Source organism: Rhinolophus ferrumequinum, chromosome 8 (assembly GCF_004115265.2).
Source record: "Rhinolophus ferrumequinum isolate MPI-CBG mRhiFer1 chromosome 8, mRhiFer1_v1.p, whole genome shotgun sequence".
NCBI classification, from domain to species: Eukaryota; Metazoa; Chordata; class Mammalia; order Chiroptera; family Rhinolophidae; genus Rhinolophus; species Rhinolophus ferrumequinum.
The window spans coordinates 63,691,689-63,709,940 of record NC_046291.1 but is presented as its reverse complement, the minus strand read 5'-3'; the positions used below and the strand labels follow the sequence as shown (position 1 = coordinate 63,709,940).

At 39.1% G+C, this 18,252-nt stretch overlaps 1 protein-coding gene across 1 annotated transcript in view; it reads right to left on the bottom strand.

The window, feature by feature from the left end:
- Positions 1 to 18,252, bottom strand: part of CCDC148 (coiled-coil domain containing 148) — a 224,129-nt gene that overhangs the window by 107,410 nt on the left and 98,467 nt on the right. The window contains 2 exon segments of the mRNA XM_033112425.1: positions 13,201 to 13,407; positions 15,200 to 15,338. Of these exon segments, the coding sequence (XP_032968316.1) occupies positions 13,201 to 13,407; positions 15,200 to 15,338 (346 nt within the window).

The window sequence follows — 18,252 nt, the reverse complement described above, 5'->3', positions numbered from 1 at the left end:
AACCCCTTTGATGGTTCCTCATTGCACACATGCACTAAAACTCCAGCTCCTCAACATGGCACACAGGGCTCCTGCAAGATCTAACATGCACCAAGCCCCCTAGCCCTCCTCTCATTACTCTCTGGCCCACAATTTCTGAAGAGGAAACACCAAACTGCTTTTGTACTGTGATATGTTGTTTCTGACCTATGAGAGCGTGGCTCATCTGTCCCCATGTCTGGAACACATCCTCCCACTTCTCGTTCTACCAAGTTAACAAATACCATCCTTTAGGATTTAGTTCAGATGGTTGCCTCTGTCGGTGCTTCTTACTGCTGTCTCCTCCTGTAGGCTATGCAACCTCCTCGGTGCTCCCATAATTTGCATACATCTCTCTCCCGCGGCACTTACCACCCTCCATAATACTGGATGTTTATATGGCTGTGTCTCCTACTGGAATCCGGATCCCAGAGGGCAGCTCTGAATGCCTACTGCCTAACACAGTGCAGGAGCTCAAAAAATATTTGGTGACCAGTAAATGAATGAGTTATGCTATATACAGAGAAAAATAATATTTGCAATAATCACTAAGTAAATTAGTAACAAATAACTTGTGTCACTTTTCAACACTCAGCCATTCAATATATGTCTTTTTACAAATTTCATTTTTTGTGAAAGTAAAGAAATAGGCACAGAGCCCAGAAGAATCACTTTTAGCATTGTCTCTTATGGTCCTTTCATGACCAGAAATTTGATTTTCTTTATTAGAAATGCCTCAGGCACTAACAGATTATTTTTCTCATTTTTCTGTTCAACTTTATCCCTTTGCTAGTCTGCCTCTCTTACCCACAAAAAAGAACTTCCAGCAAGCAATCACAACCAAATGTAACATTTGTTATAATGAGACAATGTAGGAGAAGCTCGAGATATATTATTTGAGACATTTACAAAATGAGGATTTTCTCAAGTAGTCTGCAGTGAAAATGCTCTAACGGGAATTCATTGGGTTAGACTCGGCCTGGTAACGGGTGCAGACAAACACTGTCTTCAGTGTACTAAATGCTCCACTAAGTAGAAATGTACTTAAACACCAAAGATACCAAAACAGAGGTTTCTTTCAATAACTAATATATTTAATATCTTCATTATCATCCAGAGTTCTATGAAAATACACAACACATTAAAAAGATGACCTCATCTGTCCACTTATAATCTGTCAATCCCAAACTTGAAATTATTTTGATAAAAGACTTCCTGTGCCATCTGGAGCTAAGAGCAAGAAATCAGGACTCGAGTCTTTCTATCCAATTTTTCTCTCCACTGCCTACAGTTTCCTCAATCAAACAATGCCAGGGTCAAATGGCAAACTACAAAAAGCAAATAGACCTGCCCTCTGAGTTTCTAGATGGAAAAAAGTATAGATATAGATACCAGAATGAATTGGTGGTGTTGTGAAAACTATGGAGACTGGTTTGAGCAGAATTAGGGAAGATAACGCCATGAACTGATTTTAAAATACAATTTTTTTAAACCATGAAAAACGGGTGGTTTTTCCATCCGTTTTTCATGGAACACATAATGTGGTATATAAATGATGTATTACAGAATTGTACACTTGAAACCTATGTAACTTTACTAACCATTGTCACCCAATAAACTTTAATTAAAAAATTTAAAGATAAAGAAAAAATAAAGAAAAAGAAGAACATCAAAGTCAGATATGAACAATTTGAAACAAGTAGATTATCAGAGGACATAAATGGGTATACAGCATTCTTCCTATAGCACTTTTTTAAAATTTAAAGTCAATTTCACACAAATATGACTTATTCAAGGGTATATGAAATTAAAACTGGGGCTTGTTGAGTACTTATTATGGTTATAATTAGTGTTAGGGGGCCGGCCCGGTGGCTCAGGCAGTTAGAGCTCCACGCTCCTAACTCCGAAGGCTGCTGGTTCGATTCCCACATGGGCCAGTGGGCTCTCAACCACAAGGTTGCCAGTTCGATTCCTCGACTCCTGCAAGGGATGGTGGGCTCCACCCCCTGCAACTAAGATTGAACACAGCACCTTGAGCTGAGCTGCAGCTGAGCTCTCGGATGGCTCAGTTGGTTGGAGCGCATCCTCTCAACCACAAGGTTGCCAGTTCGACTTTCGCAAGGGATGGTGGGCTGCGCCCCTGCAACTAGCAATGGCAACTGGACCTGGAGCTGAGCTGTGCCCTCCACAACTAAGACTGAAAGGACAACAACTTGACTTGGAAAAAGTCCTGGAAACACACACTGCTCCCCAGTAAAGTCCTGTTCCCCTTCCCCAATAAAATCTAAAAATACATACATTATATATATATATATATATATATATATATATATATATATACACACACATACATATATATATATATAAAATTGGTGTTAGGCATTAGTGATACAAAGATGAATAAAAAAGTGTTCCCTTCCCTTCACGTGTTTAGAGTCCATCAACAGACCTACAAACATTTATATCAGATGTAATAAATGTGACAGGTGAGCACAGGGAGAACAATGGGCAGTGGGAAAAAGAGCACATCCACCTATTGCATTACGTGTCAAATTGGATCTCTAGAGAACGCTGCCCTGTTAATATACCATTATATATAATGTAAAAGGAGCCAACGCTCTTTATACTTATCTACACACTAGGTTATGCCATATGAAAGTGCCAATATTCAGCCATTTCAGACCTACAAAATAGCAATTTGATTTGTTTTAGCCTACAAGTTTCAAAGCAAAGTTTCATTTATTTATTCCACAAATATTGGGTCATCACAAAGCAAGTACAGGTGGAACAGAAGTGAAGAGGAAGAAAAGTAGATGGTACCAATGGGACTGAGAGAAGCTAGGGAATATAGTGACCACTCAACCAAATCTTTTTTTTTTTTTTTTTACCTTGAGGTTGTCTTAAAAATACCATAGACTCAGCCCTCCAAGAGAACTCAAAGAGCCCTATGTTTGTCCTTAGAGATAATAGCCCATAGAGACCTTTTGTGAAAATGCCTGAATTAGATGTAGAGTCTTAGGGAGGCAGGTACCCCCAAATCCCTTGCTGGTAACTCACAGCCGTAGAGTCTACTAGTTGTCCCTGTTATGTATTCATAGTAATGTCCTCTTGATTTTGGCTGGAAATCAACCACCTAAAATAGACCACACATTTCAACTTGTAGCCAGGTATGAAAGGTGTGAGTAAGTGCTGGCTCCTGAGAGGTTGGGACCAGAGTGTGCAATTTCTGGAAAATAAACTTGAAGAGCTGTGGTGTGGCTGTCTCCTTCCCTTCTTGCTGCTGACTGGGCAAGTCCCTCCTTCCCAGTTCCTATAGTTTTGTCTTTGCACGAAGATCATCATATAGTATGCAGCCTTTTGTGTCTGGCATTTTTCACTGAGCATAATACCTTTAACATTTGTCTATGTTGTTGCACGTATCAGTAGTTCATTACTTTCATTGTTATGTATTATTCTATTGTATAGAAGTATCATAATTTGTTTATCCCTTCCTCAGTGGAGGGAATTTGGATTGCTTCCAGTTTTAGCAATTACAAATAAAGGTGCTATACATGTTCCCTTAAAGGTTTTTGTGTGAACATAGGTTGTCATTTTAAATAAGCAAGCATCTAGGAGTAAAATTGCTGGGTTACGTGACGAGTGTATGTTTAATAGCATAAGGAATTGCGAGTGTTTCGCAAAGTGACTGTATGTATCATTTGCACTCCCACCAGCAAAGAACGAAAATTCCAGTTGTTCTACATCTTTGTCAAATTTTGCATGACCAGATTTTCTATTTTAGGCTTTCTAATAGGTATATACTGATAGCCCATTGAGGTTTTAATTTGCATTTTTCTAATGACTAATGATATTGAGCATATTTTCATGTCTTATTTGCCACCCATCTTCTTTTGTGAAGTGACTATTCAATGTTTTGTTCTTTTTTAATTGGGTTGTTTGTTTACTTATTATTAAGTTTTGAGAATTCTTTATAAATTCTGATTCAAGTCCTTTGTCAGATACGTGATCTGCAGCTATTTTTTCCTAGTGGGAGGCCTGTCTTATTGTCTCAGTGTCTTTCAATGCAGGTCTTAATTTTGAGAAAGTCCAATTTATCTTTTTTTTCTCTCTCTTTTAGGAATAGCGCATTTGGTGTTGTGTTTAAAGATGTGTGTCCAACCCAAGGTTATATAGATTTTTCTCCTAAGATGTCTTTCTCTGTATATTATAGTTTTCAGTTTTACATTTAGGTCTATGATCCATTTCGAGTTACTTTTTGTATGGGGCACAAGGTAGATATCGAAGTTCATTTATTTTTGCATCTGGATATTCAATGGTTCCCACACCATTTATTTATACAATTACCCTTTCTCCATTGAATTGAATTTACTTTGTATCTTTACTGAAAATCAACTAACCATAGATGTATGGGTCTATTTCTGGATGCTATATTCTGTTAAACGAAACACACTTAAAAAAACACTGGCTTTCCAAGTTGTGGCTTCCACTCTTAAATTACCCAGTCCTTGAGATTACGATCGCCAGAAGTTATACTGCATAAAGTCACTATAAAATACAAACATACAATACATGTTACCACATATCCTCATTTGCAAAACATCTTGTGAGATGATAGTATGACTTGCCACTAAAATACAAGGTTCTCATTACAGAGAACATTAAAAAGTACAGTCTCTTTTAGACTTTATAAAATAGACCCCAATGTAGACAAATATTTGTTTTTAAAACAAAAGCATTTTAAGAGTAGGGCTACTTTCAGTATTTTACTTGGAACTAATACATAGATTCGTCAAGTCCCCACACCCTGTGGAATTTCAATTAACTACTTGCCAAGAGCCACAGACAACATAATATATCCATATAGAGAAAATACCATCTGCCTCTGTGACCAAAAATCACTCTATTATCAATGACTATGGTTCCTCAGAGCTCTCTTGATTCTGCCAAAATTATATCCATGGTTAACCACAGACAACTTCTCTGTGAATGTCCCCAACTGCAGAGCCCTTAGGGAAGCCAGTAATGCCTGGGATTCATCGATAACACTGATCACTGTGGTGATGTATGCCATAGTCGACTACAGCAAGATGTTCATGAACAAATGCCCTAAGTTGTCAGAAACTACTGAATCTTTGCCAATTCCTGTGGTAAATTAGACATGCAAGATTTTTCAGTTATGTTGTTTTTTACTTTTTTGATCAAGGAGGCATGGAATGTGAGGATCGTTAATGCTGAAGAAGAAACTTGCCATATCTCCCATTAACAAGGAAAAAAACCCTGAGATGATGCCAGAAATATAAACAGAAGTAAATTACAGCTACAGACATGAATAGATTGTTACCATGTGGTAAAAGTGTCCTTTCCCCTGCATCTAGTCACTCAGACCGTGTGATGGATGGGTACGTTTTGTGGTCACTTCTCCCTTGAAGGTGCTCCGACAGAGGGTCCTGTGTGCCCTTAGGATCGATTCCAGCTTAAACCAGGTAAGTGATGGGTTTTTCCTGCTTCTGACTCCTACTCACCGAATCCGAAGTCAGCATTCAGGCGCATTAGAATAGCATAGCAGGCCCCCGATGTCATCTTTGTCAGAGTGATTAGTGGCATACAACAGAATCCATCCTCATTTGTTTAAGAAGAAAAGTATTAATGATAGGATTTTAGAAAGTTCACAAAGTCTTTGGAAGGGTCAGAGAAGTAAGTTCTAGCCCCAGCTTCCGGGAATGACATCCAGAACCACATATCACAGAGGTGGTCTGGTAAAAGGCATAAAGCCTCTGGCGCAATTAGAAAATCACTGCCATCACCCCTGATCCCAGAATATGCTGTTTTGCTCATGACCACACCAGCAAAATGGATCTCTATGCCCTATCGCAAACCTTCAAAGCTTTTCTTATTTCAAGGATATTATCCATGCACTGGTTGTCCAATGCCTACAAACAGTTTTCTTTTTAATAATTTGTTCAGTTTTTATAGTTGCCCATTGTGATATCAGTTATTCATTATCACTCAGATCGGAACTCAAAAAGCTCTCTATTTTGATTTAAAGTACAATTCACCATCTGATCTGAGAAACCTAAATCTAAATCTGTTCTCCAACAGCCAAGGAGACTGAAATCTGTGGAGAATGGAGAGTATGGAAGGAGTTGATGCCATGAGAAACTATTATGTTAAAATGTGGAAAGGGTGTTCAAATGATATTTATTCAGAAAAGTACCTTCTACCCCATCATTATCTGATTTCCCTAACTGCTGTGGCTTCTTGATTAGGACCCACAATTAGCTACAGATGGGAATAAGGAACACAAAAGCAAAATCAACTGGAGAAGAAAAGTAAGTGCCTGCTAACTTTGTTCATGACTAAAATATACCTCAGTTTTATAGGTTACCAGGTTTTATTTTTAAAACGACAATTGACATCTCAGCATATTCAATGTTGACAATTAAGACTTGTACTTTACTTCTTAATGACTTTGCACATTTACATACTTGTTTCTACAGCAAGCTTCCTCATAAATAAGGTAGAAAAAAGTAGTGAAAATAGTATAATAGCAGGAGGTATTGTGGAAAAGGAGGGAATGCCTAAGACGTATAGGATTTTAGAAAGTTCACAACAAAAGTTGAGCACCGACTGTGTTCCAAACACTAAAAAATGTGTTACATCGGGGAGAGGGTGAAGGCATAGAGTTGGAGGGGGTGTATGTTATTCCAAGATGAATAAGATAAGGTTCCTGTTTGCAGTTGTGCAAGGGACATAGATACTTCAGTGCGGCCAGTCAGGGTTATGTATAAGGGGCTAGGGAGAACCAAGAGTGGATAGAATATAGCCAAGAACTCAAGGAAGGCTTCCTGTCGCAGACATTTGAGCTGAATCTTGATGATGAGTGAGCTTTAGCCAGACCAAGGAGGGAGGAGAGGCATTCCAGACAAAGCCAACAGTAGCAGGAGCAAAGGCCCGGAGTCAGGAAACAAGATGTCGTACAGTGCAGTGGCAGAAGGAAAGGGAGAATAGATGGTAAGGAGTTTGGTATTTCTAAATTGTAGAGTATGAGGTGGAGTATGTCAAGAAAGGAGGCTGGGAAGGGAGCTAGAGTCCATGCTACTGGGCACCTGAAAAGCCATGCCAGGAAGTGTGGCCATTATTATAAGCAAAGGGTGCCACCGAGGTGTTGTTATCAAATGATGGCATAACCTGAATTGCATTATAGATAAGCATATACTGACTGCAGTTTAAGAGAAAGATTTCAGAAGGTCAAAATATGAAGCATTAGAGGGCTGCTACAAAAGTTCAGGAACAATGGTCAGGGCCGAGTGATAGAAAAGAAGAAGTTACGAGATAAAATTTTCCAAAGTTGCTTAATTTTCTGAAGTTGGCTGTGACAGTAAGGATGAAGAAGCAGCTAAGTTTCAAGAAAGAAGTGCAAGTCTACTAGGGGAAAACAAAGGTTTCTATTTTGGACACTGAGTTTGAGGCATTTGTAGATTTCTAAGTTGATAAAACCAGTATGTAGCTGGATAAATGAGGTTCGAGAGAGAGTTGTTCAGAGATGGGAAAAGAGTTGAGAGCAATCAGCATATAAAGGTAGGTAAAATCATAAGTGGGGTTTGGGAGCCAATGAAGTAGAGAAAGAAGAGCGAAGTGCAAGGACACAAAACCTGGAGGATACCAGAATTTTAGCAGTGGGAAATGACAAATACACAGGCAGATTAAGAATCCCTTTAAGATATGGTAAAGTGAATAATTCTTTAGAAGCTGAATTAGTGAAGAATGTTAAAGAGTGAGTAGTCAAAAGTTAGAAATGAAGCAGAGAGGTCAATCCTGACTCAGGTCAGGATGGAAGACTGAGTTAAGAAATATGGTGACCTTAGAAGAGGAGAGGATTTTGGTAGAGTTGAAGGGGTCAGAATTCCTGGAGGAAATAATATAGATTATTCTTTCAAAGGGTTGATTTCAAGCAAAAGGGTAGAGATTAGGGACTGCCCAGGAGCTAGCGGATGGCTTAGAGTCAAGAGAAGAATTAATTTGGATAAGAAAGACTTAACCATATTTATAGGCTGAGAGAAATACCCTACAGAGTAAGAGAGGCAAAAAAAAAAACAAAAACCCAAACAAACAAACAAGGAAAGGGGATAATACACAGAACCAAGTTTCTATAGTGGTCATATGGGTCAAAGTTCCAAACATTAGGGGAAAGGACGGGACATGAACACGCGAAAGGCATCACATCCTGCATGGTGGGGGCGGGGGCACATAGCAGGAGACGGAGAGACATCGGGTGAGGAAGACAGGAATTAGGAGTCGATTTCACACCTCCATGACTTCATTTTACAGATAAAGTAGTTGTGGGCTGTCTCCTGGGAGTTTGGTGGGGGGTGTGTGGCGTTAGGTAAGGGTCTCGTAAGGACTGGTGACCCTTTGGAACAGTCAAAAGTGGAAGGGGGAGATTTGGCAGACAAAGGACAGGACTGAGGCCTCACATGTGGCACTGATGGTCCAGGTGAAGGTGACTTTTTCTTAGCAGCACTTTCCAGCATGGACGCAGAGATGTGACACTGATCTGGGAATGAGTTTCCCCGGCCACGTCGTAGACAAACAGCGGTGCTAAGGAATCAAGTGCATAGCTAACAGAATGCTCTAGGCTGGGTGCTGGGGAGGGGCTAGCAGTCCAGGAAAACTAAGAGGATTAAAGAGAGGTTTTGTGGGAGCAAAAGAATGAGTGTTCTACTTTCCCACTTTCACGCCTCTGATGAGAGGTCTAAAAGCCTCTACTTGTTACAGCAACTGTAACTGATAGAAAACCAAAATAAAACAGAGAGAGAGAAAAAAAGAGAAAACTCATTATTTCAAAATTCCTTTAACACTATTATTAAAAGACACGAACCATCTAAATCATTTCCCAAAAAGCCCTTTGAAATTCTAAGACGGAGAACAAAATTATGGGTAAATGTTTAATTAATGTTTATTACTGCTAGCATCTTAGTTTTAGAAAGGTCAATTTTGTGATGCAATGAAGTTGTATTTTTCACATTCTGTGGGTCTGTTTTATAGCACATTGCAACCCACAGTATAATAAATATCTTCTATTATTCTGTAAGATTCTTGTATGCAAAGCTGTGTAAGGCCGAGACAATATTGAATTTCAAGTCAAATGAGCTGGCCTGAACCTTAGGCACATCACTTTATCTTTCAGGACTCCAGCTTTCAGTCTTGTACGTGAAGGAGAGGGATAAATCCCTAAGTTTCCTTCCAGCTTAAAAATAAAAAAATCAGAAGCATAATTTATTATTTTAAATTACTATGGAATTGATAGGGTTACCCCTTTTCTGCTATGATATATTTTTGATCCAGGCTGTAATTTCTTGAGCCTCAGTCCTTGATCAGGAACACAAAGTCCAATGATAACACCATCTCTATGCGAAATAGAATCCGTTTTACCAGATTTACTTTACGTTCCAATTTCTGCATTCTCTGCCCACATTTACCTCTTGGGAAGTTCAGAGATGTTTATTCACCGTCCTGTGACCATGAGTCTCTGAGAATACTCTGGGTGGTATTGCCTCGAAGAACGAAGCCCCTAATTTCAGTGGGTGTGCACTCTGCAGCAACGCCTGCACGTCTTAACTTAGATTTATCACTGCGGTCATATAAGAAAATGCCTCGAAAGCATCTAGTAGAAGGCCTGAGATGGAAGGGGCACTCATGTATTACGCCTGATACACTGAGCAGCATGGTATGTGGGAAATAACCAAAACACAGCATTATTTTTGTCCGCCACTCAGATGTTTCTCCTGTCACTAGGGGAAAATTAAGCAGGGCTCCTGGCTCTCACTCTTGGGTTACAGGACGTCCCACAGTCACTTGAAGTAAAAAAATAGTCTTGATTCAAAATTAAATTGTCCAGTCCAAGATTAACCGACTCTTCCCTCTTTATTCACTACGATGACATCCCCTTTCATCCCTTAGATGCTTAGACCATCAGAGTCCCCAGGTGGGAGGGAAGAGGGGAGGAGAGGTAAAGGAGAGGACAGCAGAGTTCTCATTACACTGGTGACTGATGGATGCTGTCCCAAGTAAACCTGGCAGGTTGTTGACGCTAACCTGCCCTCCTACCAGTTTTGTTGCCGTCATTGTTAGCTGAGCTGTTTGTGGAGAAATTCCCTTGATGTGGCCCATACACATTTTCCTCTGACTAGTTCTCTTCCACCTATCAGGTTCCCGTTTATTGTTGTTCCACCCCACTGTTTTGGGGGTTCCCTCAGCTCTGGCAGGAGCCCTGTTGGACAGAAAAATCTCAGGCAGGATGCCTTTGAAAATGACCCCATGCCACTAGTCAATGATTTCTTAAATAGGACACATAAAAGATGGATAGATAATATTTCATTAGGCCCTTCTGGCTTCTATTTAGGATATCGAAAGCTGAAGAGAATGTCGCTCCCATATTAACCACAAGAAAAACTGCGTAGCCCACAACATCAAAACTTTTCTTGAACCCATCAGAGAGCAGAGGTCACAGGGCAATAAAGGAACCATGGGATTTAAAGAAAACCAGATGGCTCCAAACTAGAGAGGCAATGTGAGAACCGGCTCACCTAAGGCAGAGCGCCTGGGAAAGACAAGCCACCATAGAAGTGAGTAAGAAGATTGCAGCGAAAACTGTGCAATGAACTGATAGTTAAATTTTAACAATTTTCTGCTGTGGCTGAGCATGAGTGTATAGAACCCATGGAGGCTACAGACACCCCCTTCCAGGCTTTTCTCCACACACTACACAGAATGCTCACACAAAGGTCAGGGTCAGAGTAGGGGAGCAGAGGAAGCCTCCTAGGGTGGTACAGGTCTGTGAGGGAGGAACAAAAGCCACTGGTGAAGAGAAGAGATAAAGAGCAGCAAACCCAGCAGGGTTCAAGTGGAGCCCTATTATAGCTTAGCTGGTGAAAGGGAACAAAGAAACCCTCCTCCCGCGGGGGATGGGAGGGACAGGAAGCTCTCTTCCATACGGAACCACCAAGACAGGAGGCAGTTTGTCTGCCATGGGGAGGAGGGGAGGATCACTGAGTATGTTCTAGTCCCAAGATCCCGGGACGTAGGTGCTGCCTGAGACTGAGGCTGAACCAGGAAACCAGAATGCCTCCTTCCCTACCAGACTGGCAAGTGTCTATTGAAAATCTGCTGCAGGGGAAGAAACAGACCAGCACATCTCTATCTGAGGCACAGGCTAAAGTCAACTCCCATCATAAAGTAACACTCACCACCCAAAGCTGAAAACAACTGGTGCATGCATAAACGGTGATAAACCATATCGTGGAATACTACTTAAAATTCAAAAAGAACCAACCATTAACACATACAATAACACGGCTAGATCTCAAATGCATTATGCTAAGTGAAAAAAGCCAGACTCAAAAGGCCACATAGTGTATGGCTACATTTATATGACACTCTAGGATAGGCAAAACTCTAGGGACAAAGATCAGCAGCTGCCAAAGGCTGGAGGTAGATGAAGGGCTGACAAAGAAGCATCATGAAAGACTTCTGAAGGAGGATGGACGGTTCTACATCTTGACTGTGGTGGTGGTGACATGTTGTGCATTTGTCACAACTCACAGAACTATTCATTTAAAAGAGTGACTTTACTGTATATAACACATCTCAAAGACATTTGAAAATTAAAAAAAAAACAAACAGAATTTCATTAAAATTAAGCTGTTTTGTTCATCAGAAGATACCATTAAGAGAGTAAAGAGACAACTCACAGATTGAGAGAAAATAAAAAGAAATAGAACTTGTGTATAGAACATATGAAGAACATACAAATGAATAAAAAGAAAATAAAATAGACAACCCAATAGAAAAACGGGCAAAAGACTTGAGCGGACATTTCACAAAAGAGGATAATATATATTTGTAAAACTTCAGTCAATAGCACACTTATGTTCTATGTACTTCACTGCACGTATGTTTACCTCAATGCATTAAACAGGAAGAGAATATCACCTACAGCAGAGCTCAAGGGCTAATGACAATGTGTGCAAAATGAATATAAACACAGCAGGAGTATGTAAGGACTTGTCATGGCCCTGACTCCTGTGTGTTTCTTATCAGCTGCAGATGGAGAAGAAACACACACATTAGCTCTCTAGCCCATAGTCGGTCAGACTTCATGCAGCTTTTTTCTTTCAAGTCCCAAAGTTATGCAATGTCAAAAGAAATATCTTTTTGTTTAAAAAATATTCAGAGCAGGCATATTTCCTCTAATGTGTTAAAACAGAAACCTTTGTTTTTATGTGCTATTAATTGCTATAGTGTAATGCTTACTGGGTGATTTTTTTCTACCAAGAGAATAAAATTCTTGTTGTTCCATCATCTTTCTACCATGTCATTTATCAAAAAAAATCAAGATTTGTGCATTTTACTGTATACATGCTATACCTCAAGACAATTTGTTTTTAATGGCCCTGCCAACACTCCCAGGGAGGTCCCATCCCCTGGGGCCTCCAGGACTCATGCAGCCGTGACCAGTCTGGGGAATGTAGTTACTCCCAACACAGCCACCATTTTTTTAGTTCTACCCCAGGCAGCCCCTGTGCATTTCCCTGTGAGTGTTAGACACCAGTCCTCAAGCCTCCGACTACAGGGGTTACCCACTGAATTCTCCAAGCAATCCTGGAGGCTCCTCACTAGCTCTGAACAGGAGGAAAAACCCCTCTCCTCCCTCTTTGACTTTATTGAGGACTCACCCCCACCTATTAAACTCTCCCCACATATCTCTTCGCAGATCCTCTCTCCTCTTCATAACTTGACCTTTTTTATTTTTACTTCTTTCATGGGAAGGACAAGTCCAAGAGCCTTTGAACCAACACCAGACATTTACTTTATGATCACACTCTGCATTTTCATCTAGCACCTCACTCTGTTGTGTAACATTTAGGGTTGGGGTTGGATATCTCTCAATCAAGATTTCAGTATTAACCTTCGGTTATAGGAACTTCAGGTTGAACCATAGGAAATTGTTGATTATTTTGACTAAAGGAATTGTAATTTCTTATGGTTCAAACTAACAAATTTTATTCAAAATAGGCTTTTTAGAGAAACTGAACTTTAGGTTGAGGGTGAACAAAAGGGAAAAGTGAATTCTTAAATGAATACCCAGTCAAATACAGACACATCTTCTGCAAAGCATCTCACCTTGGCTTTCAGATCAGCACACAATTCCTGTTGCTTTTTCCTGTCCTTAGCCAATGTGCTCTCCATTTCATGAGCTGCACAGGCTTCGGCGAATGTCAGCACAGCCTTCTGTATAAAATCTCTCCTATTCTTATTCCAATTTGATATCAGGATCCTTTGCTGCTCCTTAGTGAAGCGATATTGCTCACAATACTTCTCATGTTCGACCTAAAAAGAGAACAGATGGTTATTACAGCACTTCTTACACTTATTTTGAAAGTGATCCTGTGCTCTACGTCACAGTTCCAAAAGTGAATAAAATGAAATATAACTAATGATTTTGAAAAATGGGACAAATACCTTAATAGTAAATACAGCAACCAGGACCAGGTACCAGTCCCAGAGTTCTGAGCTGGTGGCTAAGTGGTGACTGAGGATCAGTCATGTAATGTTTCTAAGTCCCTAGTTTCCTCATGTACGATAGAATCAGACCAGCTGGCCCGCAGACTACTTCCACTTCTACATGGCAATGAATCTATGGGCAGAAAGCACTATTTCCCTTATATCTAATTTCAAATATATTCCATCTTTAAATTAGTTCTGGTATTTTAACAATTAGTTCAAGTTCTTCAGTTAGACACATGCAAATAAATAGTAAAAATTGTTACAATAATCCTGAAAACTCAGTTTGCTCTTGATGGCGGAAACATTCAGACAGTAGGATGTCTAGACTTGAAGTAGTTATAGCAATGATGTTCGCCATTCCCATCCCACACTCCTGAGGAACATGACAGTCTCACGTCGGTACCCGTGGTTCCTGTTGGCGGTAAATCCCAGCTAGGGGAGAGCTCAGTGTTAAGGGGAAGAACAGAAAAGGAGATAACCTGAGTAGCGGGAAAACTCTCTGTAGGTGATTCTGAAATGCTCATTAGATGAAGAGTGTCTTTTGAAATTGAGAGTCACTGACCTAAATAATTCTTTATTTTGCCAGTATATACCACGTCTCCAAATTTGATACCTTATTTAGCCTTTTAGGCATGTGAGAAAACAAGCTATCAAGGGGTATAACGTTGGTCCTACTCCAAATAATAATTTAGGTCTAGTTAATTAGGTACGTGATGAAACATGCTTCATTTAAACCAAACATCAGCTACTAAAATCTGTTCTGTAAACTTTTTAGCTTTGTTCCCAAAAGCCAAAAACATACTTAAAACCTGTCAAACATTAAGAAAAGAAGCATACACCATGCAGAAATGCATACTAATCAGCTCAAAGTAAGAAGTAAATGTAAAAATCTTTACTATGTAAATAATAGGCAAATACAAAAGTCTACAAAGTTAAAAATGACAGCTGGTCACAGAAGCAAATAGATTCAACACGGAATAAAAAGAAGGATTTAATGTAATACATTAAGACTTTTAAAAATTCTAGAGTGAATTATTTATTATATAACATGTTTTTGGCATAACAGGTATCTGCTATAAAGGTCAGAATTAAAACAAGTAATTATTGACTGAGTTCTGACTTTGAGGCCCTTGAGTTTCAGATCCATCTAGAGGGATCAAGTGGAGTTGTCGTGGTGGGGATGGGATAGATAGGCCCCAGCCCCAAAGCAAGTGTTGGCTTGACCAGAAGGACTGAGGTGTGGCAGCTGTGTGGATGGAGGAGCAGGCACTCCACCTTCAGGCAATACCCAGGGTGGGGGGGGGGAGGGTAAATGTATAGACACCTGGAGGTGAAACACTAGCAGAGCAACCCAGGGAGCCACAGTGAAGATCTCAAGGGCAAGTAAACACATTGGGAGTAAATGTTGCCAGAGGGGTCCTCCACCCTTTTATGGACCGTACAGAATTTAAAAATGACAGACTTTCAAACTATAACCCTATTATTTTCTAGAGTATACGAAATAATATTTTTTAGAACTCTCTCTCTCTCTCTCTCTCTCTATATATATATATATCTGAATAATTATTAACCACTAAAACAATTTAACTTGCCAGTAAAAAGGTCTAGCACTCACCAAATCATGCCTAGATTTGTGAGGAAAACATCTTTGTAACATGTCCAGATACAGAGTCCTTCTGCCGCAGAGATCTCTAGGATACTGATCCAAAACAGCCTGGTAAATCCAGTGGTCTTTATCACTCAATTGGAAGTTTCTGGAAGCAACAAAAATGTCACAATGTATTGTTAAGCAATTCCAGAGTTTGAGGCACCTCAAACTGTTCAAGCTATTAGCAAATGATAATGATTACATAAAATGAAATCTGTTCATTTTTTAAAAAAATACATTAGCCAAATTAAATGTCTGCTACAGAAAAGGTTTTAAGTTCTAATACAATCGGTTCTTTCAATTCTTTATTTGGTCTTGTTATGAGTTACAGGCATAATTTGAAGAAGTTTGACAATGAGATATAATATTTTTAAAATATTTATTCTATCTTGCCTGTAATATTTTAAAATCATGAGCAATAAATGATATATAAAAAACATTGGGAATAAATTATTAAACATACAGATTAAAAGGAATTTTATTTGTTCAAGAAAGTTCCTATTTCTAGACTGGAGGAAAATACTAATGTAGACAAGTTAAATGAACAATTACACAAAGGAAACTAAGGCCTACGGGAGGTACTGCATTTAAAGTTTGACTTTAATAGAAAGTCTAAAATTATCTTTTATTTCACCTTCTCAACTTCTTGCTGGTGGGGGGGAAGACTAGATATAGGTAATGAAAAGACAAATTTAATGGCATTAAATTTCAGCTCACTAACAAAATTATTTGTAAATAGGATCCCTTCAAGTCACCTTAACCAATAACATCTCAATCGTGTTCCAAAATGCCTTTTTCACTTCAGAAAACTCTTAGGCACTGATGTGGTTTGTGTTCTACGTAAAGTACAACTGACCCTTGAATAACACAGAGGGCTAGGGGCTGCAACCCTGGAACAATTGAAAATCTGGGTACAACTTTTGCTTCTACAGTCAGCCTTTCGCTTTGGCAGATTCAACCAACCTGGGATCCAAAACAGTACTGTCAATCAGGCAGTTGGGAATCTGCGGTTAGGAAACTGCAGTTGGGAATGGGAAAATCCTGTTTTTAGTATGCGGTGAATTGAATCCACAGATGCAAAATCCACGGATTCGAAGGACTGACTGTATTTATTGAAAAAAATCCTCATATTATTGGACCCAGGTAGTTCAAGCCCGTGTTGTTTCAAGGGTCAACTATATTAGCAAAGCCCTATGCAGAGTGAAAATGTTGCAATATCAGCTTGAACTCTAAACTGAATTAATGTATCTTTATTAATCTAAGTTTATTTGCATATTATTATTCCTGTTTAATAAATTGGAATAATCAAATACAGATGCAATCAGAGGGAACATTATTAGCAACAGATATTTTCTTCATCAAGATGAAGATTTGCTATTGTTGATTCCATTATATCATTGGCCTTCTACTTTAAAGTTAACTGTATAATTCAAAGCATTTTTATAAGTCCTCTGTGCCCTTGAAAAATATTTGACAACTTAAATAAGAAACTATGTAAATCAAGTGATCGTAATGGGAATTCCACTGTCTTTACGCAAGTTTACCTAGTTTCTGTAAAATATTTCATTATTTTGGTCAGTAGCAAGATAAAACTTCTTTTTCAAAGATGGTAATCCTCTTTAACAGCTCTATAATGAGAAGAAAAAGGGGGATGGAGGTGTTCAACCAGGAGAAAGCATACTCTACAGTTCTTCAGTATGACTATTGCAGAGAAAGAATTTGAGATGACTTCATTCACTAAAAACACCTTGAGTGCTTTGTTCCAACTGAATCAGTTAGGCATGTATAGACAGTCAGAGGCTTTTGCAAATAAAGCATTTCAAATAGGGGTATTAAGCCTGGAGAAAGGCTTGACTGAATGCACTTGGCATTTAAAATACCCTCAAGTCTTCACGAACAATATCTCAGGTCCTCTCTCAAAGAACTCATTCTCATTCAGGATGACATAAAACATTTCAATAGCAGTTGTCCACATAAATTCTCTATTACTACACCACAAGCAACAATAAAAAAAGAATAGACCGAAAATCCATGTCCCCATTAATGCTCTTAAACTGTTTCAATAATCAAAGGGATTTGAACATAGTTTGAATTTCCACATTTATTTGATTACAAATGTGTGTGTGTGGGGGGAGGAATATGTGCTGGAGAGGAGCAAGTGACAGAATCTAGGTCCGATAAGTTTTATGTTCTTTTAAATTGACGTTTAATTATGTAATGGATGCTGTTGAGGCCATGACAGATCACCTTTATTAGCTAGAATTCCCATCACCAACATGCTGATAATTCAGAGATGTATCTCCCTTGTCTGGAAAATTGACCTGCGCCAGTTGGGAACTGCCTCTGGCAGGAGGCTACTCTATCACCAGCTTCAGGGGGCCAATCACAACCACTGGTTGGCTGATGTGGGGGTACAGAAGGCCAGCCCAATCGCCTCAAGATGGGACCAACTTTGTGATACCATTCATGCTCCAGAGTGTCACTGAGATGTCCTCCTTGCATAGACTTGTTCCCCTCCTCTATCCTGATTCCATTACCACACTTCTCCTGAGAGCATTGCCCAACAAATCACTTGTTCTTACAGTCCTTGTCTCAGCTTTGCTTCTACCAAACCAGACCTAAAATAATCTACAGGCAATCTTACCCATAATTTTCAAAAATAGTTTAAATCCTTTAGTAAATGGAGAAGACCTTCGAAGTTAATTGCTTTGATGATTTCTTATATTGAATGGTGGTATACGATTATTCTCAAAGAGAAAGTGCAAATAGCAAACATTTACAAAAATGCTTTTCAAATAAAAGCACACATTAAGCAAGTGTACATTACTATAAATAAACATAGCAGCGGGAGAATTTGTGAGACTGTTTTTATACATTGCATGAATGTATTAATTAGATGCCATTTTAGTGACAACATTAAAACCACTTAAATATATGAAATGGTAATGTAACATTAAACCCAAATATTTCAAACCAAGTATGTCATGAACAATGATCATATCCAGCTTGCTCTTCTTATT